The following is a 23,674-nucleotide window of genomic DNA, read 5'->3' on the forward strand; positions in this document are numbered from 1 at the left end:
AAAACAATCTTGTTAAGATTAAATTTACATACTGAAAGCTATATCCTTTTAAGTGTAGATTTCAATGATTTTAGTAAAATTACTAAGTTAGGCAATTATCACCACAATCTGATTTTAGAACATTGATGTCACCTCAGTAAAATTCCTTGAGCCGTTTACAGTTACTCTTCACTCCTAATCCAAGACAACCATTAATCTACTTCCTGCCTCTGTAAATTTGTCTCACTGGACATTATATATAAACCAAATCATATAATGTGTGGTCTTCCCATATCTGGATTCTTTCACTTAACATAATGTTTTTAAGGTTTATCTGGGTTGTCACCTGTATCAGCATTTCATTTCTTTTTATTGCTAAATAGTATTCCATTGCACCAATAGAGACTATTTTATGTATCTGTTCATCAGTTGATGCACATTTGGGTTGTTTCTATGTTTTTATTGAAGTATAATTGACATACAATATCATATTAGTTTCAGGTATACAACACAGTGGTTCAACATTTGTGTACTCGTACATTGCGAAATGATCCCCACAGTGAGTCTACTTACAGTCTCTCACCACACAGAATTAATACACTTTTATTAACTACATTCTCCACACTGAATATTACATCCTCATGACTTATTAGTTTTATGTCTGGAAGTTTGTACTTCTTAATCCTCTTGTTCCATTTCACTCCGGCAACCATCAATCAGTTCTCTTTGTCTATGAATCTGGGTTGGTTTTGTTTGTTCCTTTGTTTTTTAGATTCTCCATATATTGTAGATGAAATTATGTGATATTTGTCTTTTTCTCTCTGACGTACTTCACTTAGCATACTACTTTCCAGGTCCATCCATGTTGTCGTAAATGACAAGATTTTAATCTTTTTTTATGGTTGAGCAGTATTTCATTTTATATGTGTGGGTGTGTGTATAATATATACCACATATTCTTTCTTCATTCATCAATGAATATGACAAATGTCATATCTTGGCGATTTCAAGTAATGCTTTTGTGAACATAGGAGTGCATGTATCTTTTTAAATTAGTGTTTTGTTTTCTTTGGATAGATACCCAGAAGTAGAGTTGCTAGAATATAAGGTAGTTCTATTTTTAATTTTTCGAAGAGCCTCCGTACTGTTTTCCAAAGTGCCTGCGTCAATTTATATTCTCACCAACAGTGTGCAGTTCCTTTGCCAGCACTTATTATTTCTTGTCTTTTTGGTAATAGCCATTCTGACAGGTGTGAGGTAATATCTTATTGTGGCTTTGATATGCATTTATCTGATAATTAGTGATGTTGAGCATCTTTTCATGTGCTTGTTGGCCATTTATATGCCTTCTTTGGGAAAATGTCTATTCAAATCCTCAGCCCATTTCTTAATCAAATTGTTTGTTTGTTGTTATTGAATTGTATGAATTCTATATATATGTTGGATATTAACCCTTTATCTTGATTTGCAAATATATTCTCCCATTTAGTAGGTTGCATTTCCATTTTGTTGATGGTTTCCTTCACTGTGCAAAAGCATTTTAGTTTGATATAGTCCCATTGTTTATTTTTGCTTTTGTTGCACTTGCATTTGGAGTCAGATCCAAGAAAACATTGCTAAGACCAGTGCCGAGGAGCTTACCACCTATGTTTTGTTCTAGGAGTTTTATGGTGTCAAGTCTGACATTCAAGTCTTCAGTCCATTTGGAGTTAATTTTTGTATATGCTGTAAGACAGTGGTCCAGTTTCATTGTTTTACATGTAGCTATCCAGGTTTTCCAGCACCGTTTATTGAAGAGACTGTCCTTTCCCCATTGTATATTCTTCGTTCCCTTCTCATAAACTAATTGACCATATATGCATGGGTTAATTTCTGGACTCTCTATTTTGTTCCATTGATCTATGTGTCTGTTTTTATACCAATACCATACTCTTTTGATTACCATAGTTTTGTAGTATGGTTTGAAATCAGGGAGCATACCTCCGCTTTTGGTTTTTTTCTCAAGATTGCTTTGGCTATTTGTGGTCTTTTGGGTTCCATATAAATTTTAGAATCATTTGTTCTACAATAGTTCTGTGAAAAAATGCCTTTGGAATTTAACATGGATTGCACTGAATATGTAGATTGCTTTGGGTAATAATGGACATTTGAACAATATTTTTTCAATCCATGAGCATGGAATATCTTTCCATTTATTTGTGTCTTTTTCAATTTCTTTTATTAATGTTTTATAGTTTTTAATGTACAGGACTTTCACAAGTTTGGTTAAATTTATTCCTAGGTATTCTTTTTGATGCAATTATAAATGGAATTGTTTCCTTAATTTTTCTTTTTGATAATTTGTTTTTAGTGTATAGATACACAACAGATTTTTGTATATTAATTTTGTATCCTATAACTTTACTGAATTCATTTATTCTAATAATGTTTTGGTAGAGTCTTTGTAGTTTTCTATATATAGTTCATTTCATCTGCCACAATTTCCCCTTTTTGGCTATTATGAATTTTGCTGCTATGGATATGTATGTGCAATACTTGGTGTAAACATAGGTTTTCATTTATCTTGGCCAGGTATCTAAGAGCAAAACTGCTGGGTCATATGGTAACTCTGTATTTAACATTTTAACAGTCAAACCCTTTTTCAAAGTGCCTGTACCATGTTGTACACCCATTAGTGGTACATGACAGCTCCTGTATCTCCACATCCTTGCCATTATGTGTGTTTCTCATTGTTTTTGTTTTTGTGGGGTTTTTTTGCTTTAGACTAGAAGCCCCTAGAAGGGAGGGATTCTGTCTTGATGCCTTCTCATTTTGCATTTAGCACAAGGCCAGGCACACAATTAGAGCTCAGTGGTGCAGCATAGACTATGGTGACAAGGGACTTGTTTTGGAGTCAGACTTTCAGGGTGTCTGAGCATCAGTGTTTTCAACTGTGAAATAGGACAAATAGCATCAACCCCCTAGAGTTATAATGAGGATTAACAGTGATAATGTCGATAAAGTGCTTTGTCTTATACATATGGAAATGGCAGCTTTGATTATTATTGTTTTAAATTCACATCAATGTGCACTTTCTAAATAATCTCTAGTTTCACCTATCCCTTTTTGCTCCTGTCATCACATATTTAGGTATAGACAGTGTACTGGGTCCCAAAGATTGAATGATGAGTGACATGACACGCTATCCTTTGTGTCAAGGAATTTGAAATCTAATGAGGAAGGACATAGATGTAAATGGATTATTGCAATGCCATGTGATAAGTGCTAGGATAGAGATGCACACAGAATATGAGGGAACCTCAGAGAAGGACTCCAGACTCAGAAAAGAATCTAACCAGAACCAGGGGACTGGAAAGAGGGACAGAAGGGTTGGGAAGAGCATTTCAGACCAAGAGAGGGACATTTACAAAGACTTGAAAAGGGAGTTTGAGGAAATTGCTGGCATGTTTTGTGACAGAGGGAAGGGAGACTGGCAAGAAACAAGGCTGGGGAAGGGAGCAGGTGCCAGACGTAGATGGTGTTAAATATTACATGAAGGAGTTTGCTCTTTACCTGCTCTGCTGCCATTTGATTACATTTGATAGGCTAAGGAGCTGCAAAGATGGTTCAATATGTATATAGCAGAAGTGACCATTTATAGATTAAAGGGAGGAACGTTGGAGCAGTCTCAAAATCTCTAACACTCTGATGCAGTATTCTTCAAATGTTTTTCATTATTGCTTCCCCTCTTCTGAGAGCATTATTTTTCTAACTGTTCCCGCCATGAAATTTTAATACTATAGATAATACTATGCATGTACTCCATACATAAGTGTATCTGTACTTTATACATAAGAAGGGTAAGTTGTTTGTTTACCTTTCCCCAATCACCAATTTTCACCCATTGGGGACTGCATCGCTCTAGTCGAAAACGCATGCTCTAAGCAGGGGTCGGCAAACAGCAGCTCGCAAGCTACATGCGGCTCTTTGGGTACGCACATGTGAGCAATTTTTTGTGTGAATTTTTATTATTTTAATAGATATAATTAATACTATTACTTGTTATAATATTACTGTAAATTTTTCTTGTTTGTAAAAATATATTTATGGCTCTCGAATAATTTTTAAATTGTTGTGAGGGACAGGATTGGCTCTTCCGTCTCAAAAGTTTGCCGACCCCTATGTATTGGAATCTACCTGAGGGATCGTCCTAGGTTTTATCATTTTTGTATTTCCCACAATACCTTTCAAAATGCAGCTACTTAGAATGAAGAAATTTCATGACTTAACAAGTATTTGCTGATCACATACTATGAACCAAGTAATGTTTTAGGAACTGAGATTACAGCAAATAAAAACCTCATCCCTCATGAACTTGCATTCTAAAACAATCTGTTTCTAAATAAAATCATATCACTCTTTAATCAAAACTAAGTAATGCCTGCCGTTTTACAAGTGCTCCAGCAAGGGAGAGCCTTGAAACCTGATTACTAAAGTAAGACTGGGCCTTACTTCAAGTTTGAAAATGTGCTGACAGAATTAAAAACCTGTTATATGCTGATATAGCAGGAAAATCAGAGGAGCAAGAAATAACACTTTGTTTAAATCAATGTGATACCAATCCCAGCCCCCAGCCCACAAGGGCCAGCAGGGCCCACTGCACATCGCTCAGGAATTTCAGGACATCCCAGTGTTTTGCCCAGAACCACTGGGATGGCTCCTGGGACACTGGTCTCTGTCTTTCATCGGCAGTGGCTGAGAGAACTGTGTTCCCACCCACGTGGTCCCTTGAGGTCTGAAAAAGTGACCTCTCTGCCGTTCCTGGGGAAGGGACATTTTGGAGATGCTGGACTCCTGCGGCCATTTCTACCTGAGGTCCTAACTTCTCCGGGGAACACTAGAACTCATGGGAATCACGGTTCTCGTGTCCACCCCCGGTTGGAAACTGTCTCCTCTTCTTCTTGCCTCCCTTCCCAGCACACCTAGCACAGTCCATTCAATGAGAGTTCACTTTAAAAGAGATAAGAACCCCCACTGCTTCCAGGCTGCTTCTGCTGCTTTGCTCTCCACATTTCTAAGCCAAATAATTACAAAGCCTGGGAAGCTCCTCGAAATGGTGATGAAAGGGGCCTAGAGCCAACATGCGGGCTATGAAGAAGGAAACAAATAAGTGTTTCAGTCTACTGTCCTGCCACTCGGAAATCTCTACATTTATTCTGTACTCATCTCGTAGAAAACCGCCTATTTGGAACATCCAAGCAGCCAGCCTAGACCGGATAAAGAATGAAGAGCAGCAAATGCCATAATCCTTGGACTGGCCCGGAGAGAGGGTCTCCAGGTTTTACTCACCGCTTCCCTTTCCCCCAGGTCCCAGCTCCCTGGAAGACCTTACAGGTGCCCACCCGGCACTGGGCTGGGAAAAATAATGGGATTTGCCCATGTTTGTAAAAATTCCTGTGTGCCAGGCATGGGGGTAGACGTTCGTGATACTACCATGTACAGGACAGCAAGGGCCCCACCCTCACTCAGGTGACAGTGGGATCCTGGCCTCCCGCTTCTGTCTCTAGTGCACGTTATGGACGTGGGACCACTGCCTAGCCAGCGCTGGCTCTGTCCAAGCCCAGCTGTCTAGCTGCTAGAATTTTTATGTTTGTCTTTAAGAATGTTGAAGTTTTTACCATTAGAAGAGGAAAAAATGATCTATTTCTTTCTAATGACTTTGGACATAATTATGATTCATCTGACTGGGAGGGACATTTTGCTTCAAAACTGACCTAAAATTTCTGCCTTTAAAATACCCATAGCTTCTTATGCAATTAACGGGGAAATGGTTTAAATGAGGCAATTCTCAAGCTGTTTTGATATGTATCCAATCCAGTCTGATTGTTGCAAAGCTATAAAGGAGACTTTAATGTGGGGACATATTCCGTTGGCTACTCTAATCTGCTTTGTGTTATATTTTGAACATAGAGGCCAATAACAAAAATACACACTGTTTGATAGGTCTTTCCCACCACGTCTTTGGGCAGACCTGGGGACCAAAAAGGAGTCTGAAAAAAACTGTGATGATGCACAAGAATAGGAAGAAACTGTTGATGGAAGAAATGATAGAGACTTGGGGAGTTTGTAGTGAGTTTTCTACCACAACAGGTATTTAAGAAAAGGTTAAGCTTTATTGCAAAAGAATTAATTGACCGTTGGCTCATTCTTGTACTTCTTTCCTTGTTCTTCTCTGGCTGTGTGCCACCTGTGATGTGCACTGTCTCAGAGGACAGGATTGAGGGGGCTTTGTTTTTTTGTGACTCTCCATGGTTCGCAGCACACAGTAACTGTTGGCTCTCCATATCCAAGGGTTCCCCATTCACAGATGCAGCAATCTGCTTGTCAAAAATATGTCTTAAAAATGTTGCGGTGTTGCTGACATGTGCTATGTAGTTATGATGGTTACATCTGTGCTGAAGCCGCGCAGACTTTCCTTTGCTTGTCATTATTCCCTAAGAATCGAGTATCGCAACTATTTACATAGCATTTACATTACATTAGGTATTGTAAGTAATCTAGAGATGAATTAAAGTATACAGGAGGGTGTGTGTAGGTTATATGCAAATCTTACATCATTTTATATAAGGGACTTGAGCATGGATTTTTGTATCCAAGGGGGGGGGGGCGGTTCCTAGAACCAATTCCCACAGATACTGAGGGACGACTGTATGCACACAGCAGGTTTTCCAGAAACAGCAGAGGATTCATTCTGCCTATGTCCCTGTGCATGAAAGACAATTGGGTTGTAATAAGCAGCCTCTAGACTTAAAAGTGGAATAAAGATGTTCAACTGTAATAATGGATGGTGTTCATCCTGGGGATTGAAGATGGCCCTCTCTATTATAGCTGAGTGTACTCACCAAATAAGTGAAAATCAAAGAGGTATTAAGAAATCCAGCAGATAGCTTAAAGATATGACTTTTGCATACATTCAATCCTGTTAGAATAAGTGTATGTAGCCTGAATTGAAAAGAATTGGATTCAAATTCCTGATTCTTTCATTAATTAGCTATGTGATTTTATGCAAGTTACTCACCAATACATTTTCTCATGTGTAAAATATGAAAAGTAATGCCTGTCTCATAGGAAGAATCACTGAGAAGATGACATGAAATTATACATATAACACTTAGTATATGACATTGTAGATTCTTCCTAAAGTGTTGATTTTTAAAATAAATAGGTAAGGGGACTTTTATTTTTTATAACTTAATTTTTTTAATTACAATTGGTTTTTATAAATTAGAAAGTGCAGGTAAGCAAAATTAAAAAAAAATAATAAATAGAATGCACTCATATCCTGGGCATGCAAAGATATTCAATATTAACATTTATATTTCCTTCTAGAATTTTTCCCATGATATGCACATATAATTCTTTGTGTATGAATATGTATATATAGTTATAAACATGGCATAAAATGTATTTTTGCTAACTGATTGTTTCACTTAATCATAGATTATGAACATTTACCCATGTTCTTAAATATTCCTCTATAAGAATCTCATAGTATTCTATTATAATATATTCAATTACCCTTTTAACATGAAACTTTTAGATAGTATCTAAGTTTTTTTTTCTCTTATAATTGACATGGTGATGCACAACTCTGTAACCAAATACTTTCACATTTATATGATTATTTCCCTATGATTAAATTCAGGAAGTAACATGATCGTTTTCAATAATAACAAAGAAAGTGAGCAAAGCATGAAAAGCACACAGCATAGTAATCAGCACATAATGAGTCACCAGTAAACGTTAAGGATAGAGGATCTGTGTATGTACTGTAAGAAAGGAGGGAAAAATATTTTATTTGAAATAGGCTTGCTAATTACCCCAAATATAATCTTTATGTAAGAATACTTAGGAGTTCTTGTTTGTTTTATAAACATCATGCAAACAGGCAAACCAGTTTAGTCAGTTTGTAGATGTCAGGTTTAGTACGTGTTTCTATAAAAAGGCCTGCTTCTCTGACTCATGGAAATGATCAAGAATAATCCATAATGGGATAATTAACATATCCTTTTTTGGGGGGGTTGGGGAGGTGGATATTCGCTTTTCCTTCTTTTTGTTGTGGATTCTACCTGCTGGTGGTGTGATGTGAACATGCCTTTCAGGCTGTTGCCTCTCACACTGGGTTTGAATGCCTCACCTAGGACCCTCTGGGCAGAGCTGTTCCTACAAGTACCCAAAATAGAAACATGCAGATGGCATGCTATCCATGACAGAACAATACGGACCTGAAGGATGTGTTGTCCTCCACAGGCTGAGGTGCTGTTATGAAGGACGGATGGAGAAAAGTGCCCACTTCCCACTTGGTCGCTCACTGTCCTCCATGTGCTGTCTGGACTGACTGTACTAAGGTACAGAGCACATAAGTGCCAGTGAGAAGAAGTGAAAGACTCAAGTGAGAAACGGCAGGAGTCGGCACAAACGTAGCTGAGTGCTATAGGCTGGGCGGGAACTGGGGTGAGCTGGACAGCATATGCTAACAAAGCGTGGCTGTGCTTACCTCCAGCTGATGGTAGTCATGGAAGAAGGTAGGCCCAGACTTGCCAGGAATTCCAGTTTTCATGAGATGCTGAAAACCTGGATTTTTTTTAATTCAAATCATGCAATTTCCAAATGTTATTGGGAAAATGGAGGAATACATTTTTAAAAAGAATTTGTGTGTATGTAAATATATACATAGATACACACAAATCCTATTTGTTCTGTTTCTCTGGAGAACTCTGACACTTGAGAGAGAGAGAGAGAGAGAGATGAAAGAAGAGAAGAGAGGACAGGAAACGTGGTGGGGACAAGGACAGAAGCTAGACTTCCTTGAATATATCTTGTTTTGTTTATTTGACTTTGGTGCTATATAAACAGTTTACAAATCCATAAAACAAAATTAGACTTTTAAAAAGCAGTCATGAAACATTTAAAGGGAGTAAAAAGAGACAATTGAACCTCACTGAACACCAGATTGATGGCATAACTGCACAGAATGGAACTACTTCAAGTGACTTTGAAACCCAGCAATTTGATCATACTTTCCTAGTAGGATATACTTTAAATATTTTCTTAAAAGACAAATTTTAAATAAATTTTCTTAATCACAGTATCAGTAGGGTAGTGGCATTTGTGTTCTGAAACCGTTCTATGTGTATTGTGGGTTAAATCAAATGAGTAATCATGATGGTATTATTGAGAATATGGATTTTGGTATGGAAGCAAGGTAGTAACACTGTAAGATCCGTGAGGTTAAATGAAAACCTTCAAGTCCTGAGTTTGCATTGAAGTTTCGTGTAAAACGCATGCTGTTTCCTATTTAAAAACACACAACTTCTTTTCTAGCTCTGTCCACAGAAACAAGGGCCAATGCAGTAGCAATTAGCACCCAAAGCTCCCAACTTGTCATCTCTAAATACTAATTCCCACCAAAATGAACCAAGGCTTTTGACTAGAAATGGCTGCTTCCAGGCCTCGGACAGGGCATGTGGAAGGTGACCCTGGAACATCGTGTCATACCAGAACTAGAGGGCCATTGAAGTCTACCAGGTCATATGAAAAAGACTTAGGGGTCAACTGGAAGAGATCCCCCTGAACAAGGGTAGGACAGTTAGAACATCAGTAGGGAGAAAAACTGTGCTGGAATGAAACAAATCAAAATGCTCATAGTGACATTTAAAAAATAACAATCTCGTTGGTCATCTTTGGAGACTATTAAGTAACCAATTCAGTATTTTGAAGACCAATAAACAAAGGAGGAAAAATCCAGCACCTCTCAAGTTTCAATAGAAACAGTAATTTAGGGTGAAGATATAGCTGATGACACATGTATGCAATTTCTCTTGATAGGAAATCCCAGCTAATAAATGAAGAAGAAATAACAAAATTATTTTAACACCAAATTTTAATCCCTAGTGAAATAATGGCTCCTCCAGGCAAAGATTACCAATGGCTGATGACATCACAGCCAAAGTCATGTGCCTCCTGATAGAGCAATACCATATGGTGGGCAGAAAGATACCCTCCACCTCAAAGACTTCAGTGTCCTAATCTCGGAACCCACAAATATGATACATTATGTGGCAAAGTGGAATGAAGGTTACAGATGAAATTATGGATGCTAATCAGGTGTTCTTAAAATGGGCAGATTACCCTGGCTTATCCGTGTGTGGATGAGGGGGGCAGAAGACTCTTCAGAGTGACTGGACATGAGAAAGACTCAACCAGCCATTGCTGACTTTGAAGGTGGAGGGGGCCACAAGCCCAGAAATGCGGGCAGCTTCGAGAGCTAGAAAAAGTCAAGAAAGGGAGCCTCCGTTAGAGCCTCTAGGAAGAGCCGCAGCCCTGCTGATGCCCGGATTTTAGTCCTGTGAGTCCAGGGTCAGACTTCTAATTATAGAACTGTAAGGTAATAAGTTTGCATTGTCTTAAGCCATTGAGTTTGTGGTTTTTCATGATGGTATCAATAGAAAATTAATGTATTCAATTTCCTAGGATATAATCTTTGTAAAAAACTAAGCCTGAATCTGATCAAGCCTCTACCAATTTACAGGAAATACAGGGCACAGAGGAACACCTTGTATGAAATTATGGCAATGTTCAGCAAAATCTAGACTTTGGGCAATGCTGTTGGGGAAATTGCATGTTTTATTTATCAAATCAAGTGTGTGTGTGTTTGCGTGTGGAGACAGGAGAGGGACAGGGAATGACGGACTGACTTAGGAGATGACCTAGTGTTCTGTGTATCAACCAATTGCAGTACGGTGCTTGATTCAAATAAAATAAAGAGCAAAAATAAATATTAATGAAATCAAACATTGGCACTGGGTTTTTATGTTATTAAGGAATGGTTTTGGGTGTGGTAATGGTATTGTGGTTATGTTAAATTAAAACAACAGTTCTCAACCTTTCACAGGGGTAGCCTAAGACCATCAGAAAACACATATTTTTTATGGTCTTAGGAACCGAGACACCGCTCCTCTATCCGTCTCCAGGCCCACATGCAGATACGCCCACATACGAGTACCCATCGACCCCCGTGAAAGGGTCGTTCGACCCCCAAAGGGGTCGCGACCCGCAGGTTGAGAATCGCTGAATTAAAACAAAGGCGTGGTGGTATGGTGGATGTAATATTGATAGATAATGATAGACATAAATTAATAATTGTTGAAGATGAATGGTAGGTACATAGATGTTTGCTTTTTATTCTTTCTACTTTTATATCTATTTTAATATTTCCATAATACAGTATTAGTTAAAATGTTAGTAACTCATTTGACTTTTTAAATGTGTTATGACCCAGACACGTTATGTACAAAGGCTAGATTTGACCAACAAATTGCCAGTTTGTGATTTCGGCATAGTTTCAAAAAGAGGGTCTTTCACTTTAACCTTTCACTTTAATCATCCTTTTCTTCCCGCTCACCCGCTGCCTCCATTCTTTCTGCACTGCCGAGCAAAAAGGGCCTCCTTCATCTGGGCTAGTGAATGACTGGCAGGCATTACAAATTGCTTGAAATAGAATTTTCTTAGAATAAGTGAGCAAAGAGGATGGTGTGCATAACTGCATTGAACAGTGCCTCCTAGTAGTTTATGTATTTGTTGGGAACCAGACTCCCTCATGCCACCCTCTCAAAAGAAAAAAAAAAAAGGCAACACCTTTGTTTCAATAGTTGAAAGCCTGAAGTGTTTTGAAATTTTGACTAATTGCATTTTCCTTGGTATCTCTGTGCCTCTATTTCAGGATGGAATGGGAAACTTGAGAATCACAGAAAAAGGTCTAAAGCTAGAAGGCGACTCAGAATTTTTGCAACCTCTCTACGCCAAAGAAATCCAGTCCCGACCGGTAAGTTTCCAATGAGAGAAGGAATTATTGTTCCTCAGGAATCTAAATCTGGGCAAATTTATGCTGCCAGGGTGGAGTAGGGGGTGATAACGCAGGTAATGAGATGCCTTCAACTCTGAAGACTTGAGTGTAATCACGGCTCAGTTAAAGATCTGAGGCTCGGAGAAGTAGTATGTCCACAGCCACATAGTTATGGAGTAGCAGGGCAAGGATTTCCACTCAGAAATGTAACTGATGGTTTTCTGTTAACTATAGCCTCCTGCCCTAGTTTTTTCTGTCATTAATTCTCTTTTGCCATGATCAAAGTGATTCCTATACACTTTGCTTTTATTAACCAATATTATCAAAATTAATTTTTGTTTATTAGCATTTTGGGGGGTTGGTTTTTGTTTCTTTAGTTTTATTTTTGGTGGTTTGTTTTTGTTTGTTTTTTTTTTAGTGGGGTGGTAGAATTTGCTGGTTGGAAGGAATTATTAATGCATTTGCTCTGCCTGGATTGATTAGTGTCCACCTGCAAGCAAAGGGTCACAGGAAAGGTCTCCAAAGCATCATTTGCATTGTGTGCATCGATTACCATAATTAATGAAACTCAGCAACTTGATGCAGTGGGTAATTTTATCTGAATGCTATCCAAACTACTGAGTTGTATTGAACTGAGTGCAACTGCTGAACTGCCAATAAATTTATTTCCTTGTGTGCTTAGTAAAAGGAAGGAAGTCATGATGTTAAAATCATCAAAAGGAACAAATCAATTCAGATACCCAATGAGTATAAAATTTAATCGGAACTCATAGCATACTGGATTGGACACTTAAAGCACCAAGAGTATGTAAACATACTCATTATCTTTGAGGAAGTTATACCTTAGAAGGAGGATTGGGGTGAGACTGTAACAAGGAGGGTCAGGTGGTGATTCTGCCTTGACTGAATGGAGATGGTCAGTTTTAAGCATTTATTACCTGTTATGTGCATTGCTCTTGGTTTACGTTTACTTCTCCCATCCTGGCAAGTTGGTTAGTTACATCACCTGCGTGAGTTCCTAGTTGTACTTTAAATTAATCATTTTATCTAGATTAAACTTGTTTAATTCATGAGTTTGGACTGTTTCCTTCTAATGGTATTGGCCAGATAGTAAATATTTAAGGCTTTTATTTTTTACAATTCTTTAAAAATGTAAAAAGCATTCTTACCTTGAGGACCATACAAAAATAGGCTGTGGGCTATAGTTTGCCAATCTCTCTAACTTAAAATAGTGATATTTCCATAAATATATGTAAATGTTCTGGCTAGATTTCATGTGGTACCAAAAAGCAGACTTTAAGATTATGGGTAGAATAGTTGATTTGTGTTATGTAAAATATCCTGAGAAAAGTTTCCTTGGTGTAGAATTAGAGTCAAATATAGTAATCAAATATAGAAATGTATTTTAGAAGACTTGAAAAGGGTACCTGGTATTTCTCTTAGGCAGAAGTTGAGCTTTTAGCAAATATATCAGCCAAGCTATCAGAAAATAAAAAGTCATCTGGTCCTAACTCAAAGATACACTTGGTTGGAAGATTAAAAAGTAATTATAATTTCAAAAAAATGTACTTTAAAATTGGAAAATCAGTGAGTTAAATTCAATGCTTTCAAATAACTATTTAAACAAAATAAAGTATTAGAATTCACTATTTTCCATTGTTCTTAAGAAAGTATTTTCCTTTCAAAAAATAGTAAATAAAGCTTTTTAGCCTATATGCTTCAGATAACAAAAAAAATCTTCTAAGTGGAGAAAATATTATAGTTGCATACACATACGCATATATAGTAAAACCCATCACTAAGCCATGTGAGCTCTACCTGGAACACGTGCCCAGATCCATCCACTGATCTTCATTATAAGCCATCCACTAGTTCAAGCCACCATCCTCTCTTACCTGCACCATTGCAAGAGCCTCCTCTCACTCTGCTGTCTTTCACTCGTAGCCTCATAATCCAACTTGCAGCCGAAATAGTCTTCTCAAAATGTCAAGTCACTCCACCCCTTTGCAAGGGATTCTCCACTGGCTTCCCACTGCACCTGGAATGAAATTGGAACTCCTCATTAGAGCCTGTAAAATCCTCTACCAGATATTTTTTATGGAGGGCCCCTTCTGGGCTTCCTGGTCTCAGTTCAGATATCACCATTGTAGAAGGACCTTCCTCCATCAGTCAATCCTTTTATTATTTTTTTTTTTTTTAAACTGAGCCATCCTGCTACCTGTTGGCAGCTTAGCAGCTGCTCAGCTTGGGCTGGACTCAAACCGCTGTTGCTCAGAATTCAAACTCTTGAGCGAGCTCTTAACCAACTGAGCCACTCAGCCGGCCCAGTCAATCCTTTTATACAACATCCATGTATAGACATCTACCTGTTTCTTCCCCTTTGTAACTGTCATTATTTGCAATTCTTATTTGCTTCAGAATATAAATTTGGAAGAGCAGGAGATTGTCTGAGTTTTCCTTACTATATTCCCCAGCTCTATTGCTGTATCTAGCTCATAGTATGTACTCAGTAGATATTTTTGAAATTCAGTAATGAATCATTAACAATGAAAACATCCCTTAAATCTATCCTGCAGGATCAAGCACTGTTAACAGTTTAGTGTATTTCTTCAGGCATTTACCATGATATTATTTATTTTTAACAAAACCATACTTTGCATTCTATTCTGTACCTTTTTTTCCTCCAAATAATATATTAACAGGAAATTTTTATATCTACACATTTAAAAGTTTAAAAGCTTTTTGGAGGTATGATTGATGTCGAATAGACTGCACGTATTTAAAGTGTGCAATTTCATAAGTATTCACATACGTGTATACATGTGGACCCATCCCCACAGTTGATACAATGAACGTATTAGTCACCCCTGAGAGTTTCTCCATCCCCCTTTTTCATCCCTTCATCCTACTGCCCCTACCCCTGTTCCCAAGCAACCACTGATCTGCTTTCTGTCCTGTACATTACTTTGCATTTCTTAGAACTTTATATAAAAAGCATCAAACAGTTTGCCTATCTACATAACTGTAAGAATAAACTGTGTTTTATCAAGATTTCTTTTTAACCATCTATTTGATATCCAACTTAAAGAAGAAAAAGGATTTTTTTTGCCAGCAATTGAGCTGTGTCTTGGTTTGGCTGGGGAGAAATATTAGAAGTGGTTCAGGGCATCAACCTTTGCTATTTCCCTTTTGGATGACATGAAAGTGCAGAGAAGGGACTAGAGAATAACTTATTAGGCATGGCAACAAAGGTAGAATTCGTCTTTCTTTGAATTGTCACAAAAAGTGAAAACATACATTGGATCAAAAAGGCGAAAGAATAAGATGTCGGTGACTTAGTATTTGTGGCTCCCCTTCCCTCCAGCATAAGGACAATTGCCAGCCAAATGGAATTGGGGTTCTGGTAGCAAAGAACGTCATAGGAATGACTTCTGGGCCGGCAGTCAATAGGATTTGCCACACTTAACTAAATTATCTGCTCACCTGATGCTCACCTGAACCTCACATGTAGCAGCTTTCCATTCCCACCTGGCACCTACATTGGTTTCTTCCTCACACAGCTGACCAGCGCTTACAGACCACCCCTGGAAGCTCGGAAAATTCTCTGAGCTATCATTTCTCCATGTCATGGCTGCTTCAGTTTCATGGGGTGTCTCCTGGTTCGTGCATTATAAAGAGATCAGTGTCCAGTTGAACAAGATGACTCAGTCCCTCTAAGTGAGATAACTAATGAAGCAACACGAGTTCATTTTGGTTTTGTGTTTCATTGATCTGAGAGGAACTGAGATTTGTTAAGCAATCCACACAGTGCTCAATACTGTATCTGGTTTCATTATTGAGGGTTGTGACCCTGGTAAAGTCACTACAAGTTGATTAGTGTGATAGCAATCACTTTAGAAGATAAACTGATGAGAAAATGTTCATCTCTGTAGATCTTCCATCTGGGAACTGAATGAAAGCCCTGGGACATTCCACCTTTAGCCACATAGATGTATAGCTTCTAAGTAGTAAATCATCATACCACGCAGAAAATATATTGAAAAGGACACACACTAAATTAACTCTTCTGTCATCACATCCAAAGACCAGCCTGTCCCTAGAAATACTACTTGAATGCATTAGCACAGAAATTTGTAAAGTTAAGGGATACCATGCCAAAAAAACCTCTATGTTTAAATTCCTATTTCAATATGATAGGCAACTTTTTAATTGCTAAGTAGAACTACAAATTTTTGGCAGGAGTGACTAGCATATAAATTGAATGAATACTAAGGAGACCTTTATTTACACAGTATCATTTTGGATAAAAGTGACAGACCCCTACTTCTTTGGAGAGACGTCTTACCCATGATGCTGGGACTAGATGGTGCTTGTGCATAACTTAATGTGAAGTGATAAGAGAGGGAAACTAGCATTTATTGACCATCTACTATGTGTCAGGCCTACCACAGCGGGAAAGTTGTGCGGTGAATTTTTCCCCATCCTCACTTCGAACTACACTTGGGATGAGTATAGGGGTCCTAGCCCATTGCTATATTGAATTTAGAAGTTCAGGAGAACAGAGGCTAGCAAAAGAAGTTAGAGGAGGGATTAAAAAAGTTAATTTACTTTAAGAGAATCAAGTAGAAACCTATTTTATAACATTTAATTACATATGTAATTAATTATATGTAATTAAATGTTATATGTCTTTCAAATATTTTTATCCTCTAAAAACTCATGTATTTTAAGATGTCCTACCTACTAAAACCTGTGTAAAATTATGAAGTCATATCTAAATGGGGTTCTTAGAAGTTACCTATGCTAAGAGACAGTATAACACGATGGGGAAGCCCATGTGCTTTGTTGTTGGACTTGGATGGCAACCAGGGCTACTATTTGACAGATGAGTGATCTTTGAGCAATTTCTTAATTTGGCAAATCCTTGCTTTCTTACCTGGGCAGTTGTGATGATATTCATACCTACTTCATGGATAGCTTTAAATAAGTAAGGTAATGTTTGTTAAATGCTTAATTCAGACCTTGACATGAAGTGAGCGCTCCAGAAATTGTAATAACTCCTGCTCTCACGCCCTCTTGTGGTGGTGGTGGTGGTGATGGTGACGACGACGACGATAGTTTTCACCATCAGCATCATCATGATGTAGCCCACATGTCCTCTGATGTGTGAACTTCCTCTAAACCCAATGGTCTTTCATCCTGTCCTTGAATGCCTTCTTTTTTTTTTTTTTAATTGTTAGTTTCAGGTGTACAGAACAATGCAATAGTTACCCTTTTCACCCTCACAAAGTAACAACCCCCCTCCCCCCACCCACTGCCCTCCCACCCCCGATATCATGCTTATCTATTACAATTCCATTGAATCCGTTCCCGCACTCTACTCCGTGTCCCGAGGTTATATGTATATATAATTATAGTTGACATACAGTATTATTCAACATCAGTTTCAGAAATACAATGCGGTGGTCAGGCCTCTACATCAACTATGAAGTGGACTCCCCAAAAGGGCATTGGTCCATCTGGCCCCCTAAGAAATGTTTACAACGTTATTGATTGTATTCCTCGGACTATCTTTTTCTATCCCTGAGGCCATATTGCAATTACCAATTTGTATTGTCTCATCCCTTCCCCTTCTCCTTCATCCCCACCCCCTCCCAACTAACAACCTTCAGTTCTTCCTCTGTGTCTCTGAGACTATCTCCATCCACTTCTCCCATCCTTGAATGCCTTCTTAATCACAAACTCAGTGCCCTCTAAGGAAACCCATTTATTTCATATTCCATATCTTTCCGTTTAAATTTTTTCTTTCTCTTAGTTATACTCTTATATATGTTCAACTCACTTTTTTCTCATTCTTCTGCTTGAAAAGTTTGGCCAGCTCTGGCACTCATAGATTACTAGCACAGTCTTCCGGGGGGGAAAATAGTTTTATAGTATGTGCCATGTACCTTAAAAATATTTGTATACTTTGAGCCAATAATGGCATTTCCACTCATTTTATCATATAGACGAAATAAAACAGTAACTATTTAAAGATTAAAATACACACACAAGTCAGTGCTTGACAAAAACCAGTTTGAATGTTGGTTTCTATTAAAGTCTGCATTACACATATGAAATGGAGTTTGACAGTATCCCAGTTTGTTAATATTTATGAAAGCTGAGAAACTGCCGTATACTCCCTGAAACTCGGAGCTGGTCATCCTCACCATGGATTTCCACATTTTTATCTATCGTGTCTTTGTTTTATGAAAGGCTGAAGGTTTTTTTTTCTTTTTTTAATTTTATTTTGATTTTGGTATGATGTGAATTGAGACTTATTCCATCGGCCTCAATTACCAACATGTATCTAAGATAGAAGTTGAAAGAATTCAATTAGAATTCAATTAGGCCAGTAATTTCATTTCGGATCTGGCCATGCTTTGTCTGAAAATAAATAAATAAAAATAAAAATGGGATGCCAGGCAAGCACAAGCTTTGACTGAAGAGGCTCTGCTGACGGTTTCATTGTGATGAGAAGAGCTGTGTCCCCAGGTAGTTTAGAAACCAGACGAAGGCAGGCTGCGGTGGCTTCTCCTCAGTGAGCACAACAGCTTCAAGTCCCCAGTGAACATATTGCACACAAAACAGTCCTTTCCGTGCCACGTGCACGGAACATGAACATCTTGCTGTCTTTAATTAAAAAGTTAACTGGACCATGAAGTGTTGCCCGAGTAAGTAAAAGTGATTTGTACTAGGTCAGAGGGGTACATTAGATGCTTTGCATTTCTTTGCTCACAAATAAATTGTGGAGATGATTTAAAAATGGGAGGGTCATCTCTCTAAGCCCATCTGTACTGTGAAGCTGATTGCCGTTCCCGAAACGCATCGTTCTTTTTACATGTCAATTGATTGTGGACATAATGCGAACCAGCTGCTTACTCCTCTGTTTTAAACAGATACACAAACTTTGAATAGGGCGACTCTTAATACCATGGTCGGTTGGTTAACTTATCCTGGGAAACAGAGAGAGTTATTTCTAGACTTTGGGTTGCCGTAGAATTAAAATAGGCTGATGGGGTTTTTGTTCTTCCTTTAATTTGGAAGCAATTTACTGCGTGTGCTTTTCTTAAAGGAAGTTCATGCTGGAACTATAAGAGTGATTGAGGGCTTTGGTCAGATCTGAGTTATAACTACAGCAGCCAGAGTTTGGGTAGAAAAAGAAGGTGCAGCCTTCAAATGAGGCTGAGACTGTCTAATTGTATGATGTGAGGGCCACTGGGCGGGTAAGCTACCCCACATTCGTTCTTGTTGCCTGTCATGTCCTGGTGTCCAAAAGCCCATCATAAGAATCTCTTTTATTGAAAGACTCAGGAATTTGTATTCATGCCAAACCCACACTGCAAACCCCCCTGGTCCCCATGCGCCTACACATTCCCAAAAAAGGATTTGAAGGAGCTTAAAAGAAATATGTGCAGTAACATAGTAAGAAGAGACATAACAGGTTAAGATCAGGGAACAAAAAAATTAGAACAGGAGGCAGAGGCGAGGGCAGTTCAGTAGAATCCAAGGGGCTGGCCAGAGGATCCGTGCAGTTCTCGCTAAGCCTAGAGTTTTGTATGAAGTTTCCAAACAGAGAGACACGGTGTCTGGGATGAAACCTTGTGTCTACACCCTCTGGAGCAGCGGTTCTCAACCTTCCTAATGCCGCGACCCCTTAATAAAGTTCCTCATGTTGTGGTGACCTCCAACCATAAAATGATTTTTGTTGCTACTCTATAACTGTAATTTTGCTACTGTTATGAATCGTAATGTAAATATCTTTTTGTTTTCCAATGGCATTAGGCGACCCCTGTGAAAGGGTCGTTCGACCCCCAAAGGGGTTGCGACCCACAGGTTGAGAACCGCTGCTCTAGAGATTAATACAATGGCCTGGGTGGGGAGGCCTTTGGTGTTCTAGAAAGTTCACTAGGTTCAAAGTTAAGGATTCTGAGTTCTCTTCTTATTGTCAGTGCTGATATGATCCGCAGTGAGCCCTTAGCAAGGCATTCCTCTTCTCTCCCTGTTTCTTTATCTGTGAACTAAAGAGGTTGGACGCGACCAGTGCTTTTCTACAACTTTTCTTTTTTTAAGCCGTGGAATCTGTTTTTAAGTCAAATTTTAGTTGGAACCCCCAAATTGGCACCAGATGGAGCTGAGCTGCTGTGGTTGGGGGCTGGGGTACTGCAGCCTTTTGTCCTGCGCACCCCATCTTCTTGTCACAGGATGCCAGGGCCCTGGAGGGTTCCCCGCACCACAGCCTGAGAACTACCAGGCCGTATGAAAGCCTGGCCTTGCTTCTGCTCAAATGGTGTTCCCCGTGGATACCCTTCCTGACCATCCGTTGAAAAGATATCCCTCAATAGCTTTATTTTTTGTCATTATATATTAATTACTCAGTTATATTAATTTCTATCTATATATTATATGGACATGTTATACAATTAAGTATTTGTGCACTTACCTGTTTTGCTCACCCTACTCCATGACGGCAGGGACAGAGAAAGGCAGTTACTAAGAGACATTTGGGAGTGGGCTCTGCAGTCCCAACTTCCTGGATTAAGATCCTGGCTTACCAGCTGTGTTACCTCAAGCAAATTGCTTGGCCTTTCCTGTGCCTCACTGTCCTCATCTGTAGGATGGGCATGATAACAGCACTGCTGCATAAGCTTATTTACAGCATTGTAAGAGTTTATTTTATGTAATTATGTAACATTTATTATGTAAATTTTACTCTATAGCACAGTGCCTTGAGCGTAAAGGACTGTGTAAAATTTCAATACAATTTATTACTGTTAGCGTTTGTTAATATTATTATTCGCTTTGTTTACCATTGTATCCCTAATTCCTAGACTAATGCATTATGGAAGGTAAGCATTGTTTTGAATGAATGAATGGATGCTCTGTTAGGATTTTTCTTTCTCAAAGATTCTATCAGAGCCTCTCAGGCAGGGAGATAAACACAAATTTCTCTTTTATAGGCACTTACTGATTGATTCCTTGTCTGTATTGGCCACCTATTAAGTGTCCTGTTTTTGAAAGGTGGCTTGAGCAACTGTGTGGTATGAGGACTATGGAAGAGCAGACAGACTGGGTGGAAGAGATAAAAGTGGTACTAACGGTACAGAAAGGCCGTCTCTCCCTACTTGGCAGTTTGGCCCTGCTCTAAAGCCTGGACTCGTGCCAGCCTCAGGCTCATGGAGCTCCCAGGTGTGGAGTTGGACGTTACAGACAGGAAAGTTGAAGCAAACGAAATGAGCACTTTGGCCCTGCGGACCTTTGAGCGTCTCTTCTCCATCACTAGGCACATCAGCATCGTCTATAACTCTTGGTTTCAGGAGCGTCCCAGCCACCTGTAATGACTAACTTGGTGCAAGTCTGCTTCTTGCTGATTTCATAAATAATATCTGAGAGGGGAAAGTACACCTCAGAGTCTATCGTGATTTGGTTTTTGCTCTTTTAATGGTAGGAAGAGTCCGACTTCGGCTGTGTGGTATCCCACAGCCAATAATACCTGCTGAGTATTTGGGAAGAATGATGAAGAGAGAAGCTAGCTTTAAGGAAGATGGATGTTTTAATACATCCTTAAAAGTTTTGTTGTTCTTCACTTCTAAAGGGTTGGCAAAAAAAAAAAAAAGAGTCACTTTAAAAAATCATTTTCTTAGTGCCGCAGTCAAAACCTACTCATCTTCTGGCAATTCCTGGCATGCCCAACGCTTAATAATTGCTGTGGGTGCATTGCACTGTTAGTCTTAATTTTTAAAAACCTGTTCATTGTCAAAAATACTGTTAATTTTTCAGGAGATGTCATTTCAGAGGCCGAGAAAATACTTCTTTGTCACCTGAAATTATGATCAAATGCTTCCTCTTACTCTGATTTTGTGATCTCCAAGAGCAGCTGAGTGTAACCTTTTGATGCAGTGCTCTGTAAATTATTACCAGTGACGTTTTAAATGGCAGCTACCTAAATTATAAGTGGGGCACCTTCTACTTTCAGAATGATTTTGTTTTTATCAACCATGATTCTTCCTCTAGGCAAATACCAAATGGTCTACAAAGCAAACGAGGCTTTTAAGAATGATAATATTTTTGTACACGTACTTGTTGCATTTTGGAGGGAGTAAGAGGCACACTGTGATAAAAATCACCGTCTTGGACTGGCCAAGTGGCACATTGGTTAAGAGCTGGCTTGGGACACCAGCTCTAAGCAGCAGGGCCCCGGTTCGGATCCCACATGGGGGCCAGTGACACTGCCCTCTACAGCTAAGATAGTGAACAACAGCTTGACCTGGAGCTGGGCTGCCGTGAGTCGCCGGCGACAGCGTAGGCTGCAGCCCCTGCTGCAGTGGGCTGCTATAAGCTACCGTGAGTGGCTGGCAGCCAGCATGAACGGCTGGGTGTGAGCTGCCAAGACCCACCGTGAGCGGCCGTCCAGAGGCCGGCAACTGATATGCCTCATCCGGGAAGAGCGTAATGATAATACCAACATGGGCCAGTGAAGCAACGTCCTCCACAACTAGACTGAAGAACAAAAGGACAGCAACTTGTCTGTTCCCCTTCCCCTAATCCCCAACGCTGTTCCCCTCCCCCAATTCCCCAATTTAAAAAATAAAAATAAAAAAATCACCATGTTGAAGGAATAAGATAAGCATATTACCCTCTTTTTTTTCTTGTTCGTTACAATAAGGTAGATTTTTCTACCTAGTAAGCCACAATTTCCATTTTATATCACCCGAGTCATGGAAATAAAAGTGTCATCTCTCTACAATAAAGGACAAGTACAGAGGGTATGAGTATTGCAGTTTTTCCACTATCAAACTGTGTACATAGGTTTTGGGCTTCAGTTAAGGCTGAGGCAGTTATGTTAAAAAAATATTGGGAGAATATTACAGAAAGATTAATTATCCTTCGGTAGAAGCTCATTAATAGATGAGAAACAGAGCTGGCTTTATTTTTAAATTATTAATTCATGAGTCTTTATATCACTGGATGGATATATAAATTCTCATGTTTGTTCCTGACTTCATTTGTTAACAAACCAAGGTTTTTTACTTATTTCTTAGCATTCTTAATTTTTTTACTTGTCTTAACCATGGGAGTTTTCTGAGTTGTAGAATTGAACCCCATGCTTTCTCCGGCTGCCCCAGAGTTCACTAACTCATAGAGTGTTTCTTTCATCATATCGTAGGAGCACTCAGGGAGGTACAGGAAGACATTTAATGGAAGGATAACAGGATTTGACAACATTACATACAACAGAGTTAGTATAAAAAGATGGCCACCACCAGCATGTGGCTTGTGCAAATCAACTGCCCCCTCTCAGTGGGAGTGGGAATGTTTCTGTCAGGGTTCCTACCATCACAGCTCATCCAAGGGCTGATGAGCCTGTGGAATTCAACAGCCTTGATTATACAATAAAGTTACTTGGTTTTGTTTTGGAAAGTTGGCCCATATGGCAAAAAGTGCAACTGTCTTAAAAATCACCCTTGGAAAGTCTAAATCCCCAAAAAGTATAGCATCTGTGGCTTCAGGTGCACAATCTTGTACAGTAAATCTATTGGTCAAGAGAACCACGGGAGGTGACACTGAGTCGAGGAATAAAAGACTCTTCTCAGATATCTGGACCATGGTGTTCTTGAGATAACAAATTGCTACCAGGAAATGGGGACTGGTTAGGACATGTTAAAGTGTTGCTGAGTGCCTGCAGGGTTTTTGCTGTTCTGTTTTAATATTGAATATCTATAGCTTTACTGCATATTAAAAGATTTGTGATTATGGAGATTCAGTGAATGA

At 38.9% G+C, this 23,674-nt stretch overlaps 1 protein-coding gene across 4 annotated transcripts in view; it reads left to right on the forward strand.

Moving 5' to 3' along the window:
* The window catches only part of SGCD (sarcoglycan delta), a 405,963-nt gene that overhangs the window by 150,294 nt on the left and 231,995 nt on the right, over positions 1-23,674 (forward strand). For all 4 annotated transcript variants that reach the window (XM_019654007.1, XM_019654008.1, XM_019654006.1 and 1 more), the window contains one exon: positions 11,741-11,842. In XM_019654007.1, coding sequence (XP_019509552.1) covers positions 11,741-11,842 — 102 coding nt within the window. The remainder of the gene's footprint in view (positions 1-11,740; positions 11,843-23,674) is intronic.

The sequence above is a fragment of the Hipposideros armiger genome, unplaced genomic scaffold, assembly GCF_001890085.2.
Source record: "Hipposideros armiger isolate ML-2016 unplaced genomic scaffold, ASM189008v1 scaffold_211, whole genome shotgun sequence".
In the NCBI taxonomy this organism is placed as follows: Eukaryota; Metazoa; Chordata; class Mammalia; order Chiroptera; family Hipposideridae; genus Hipposideros; species Hipposideros armiger.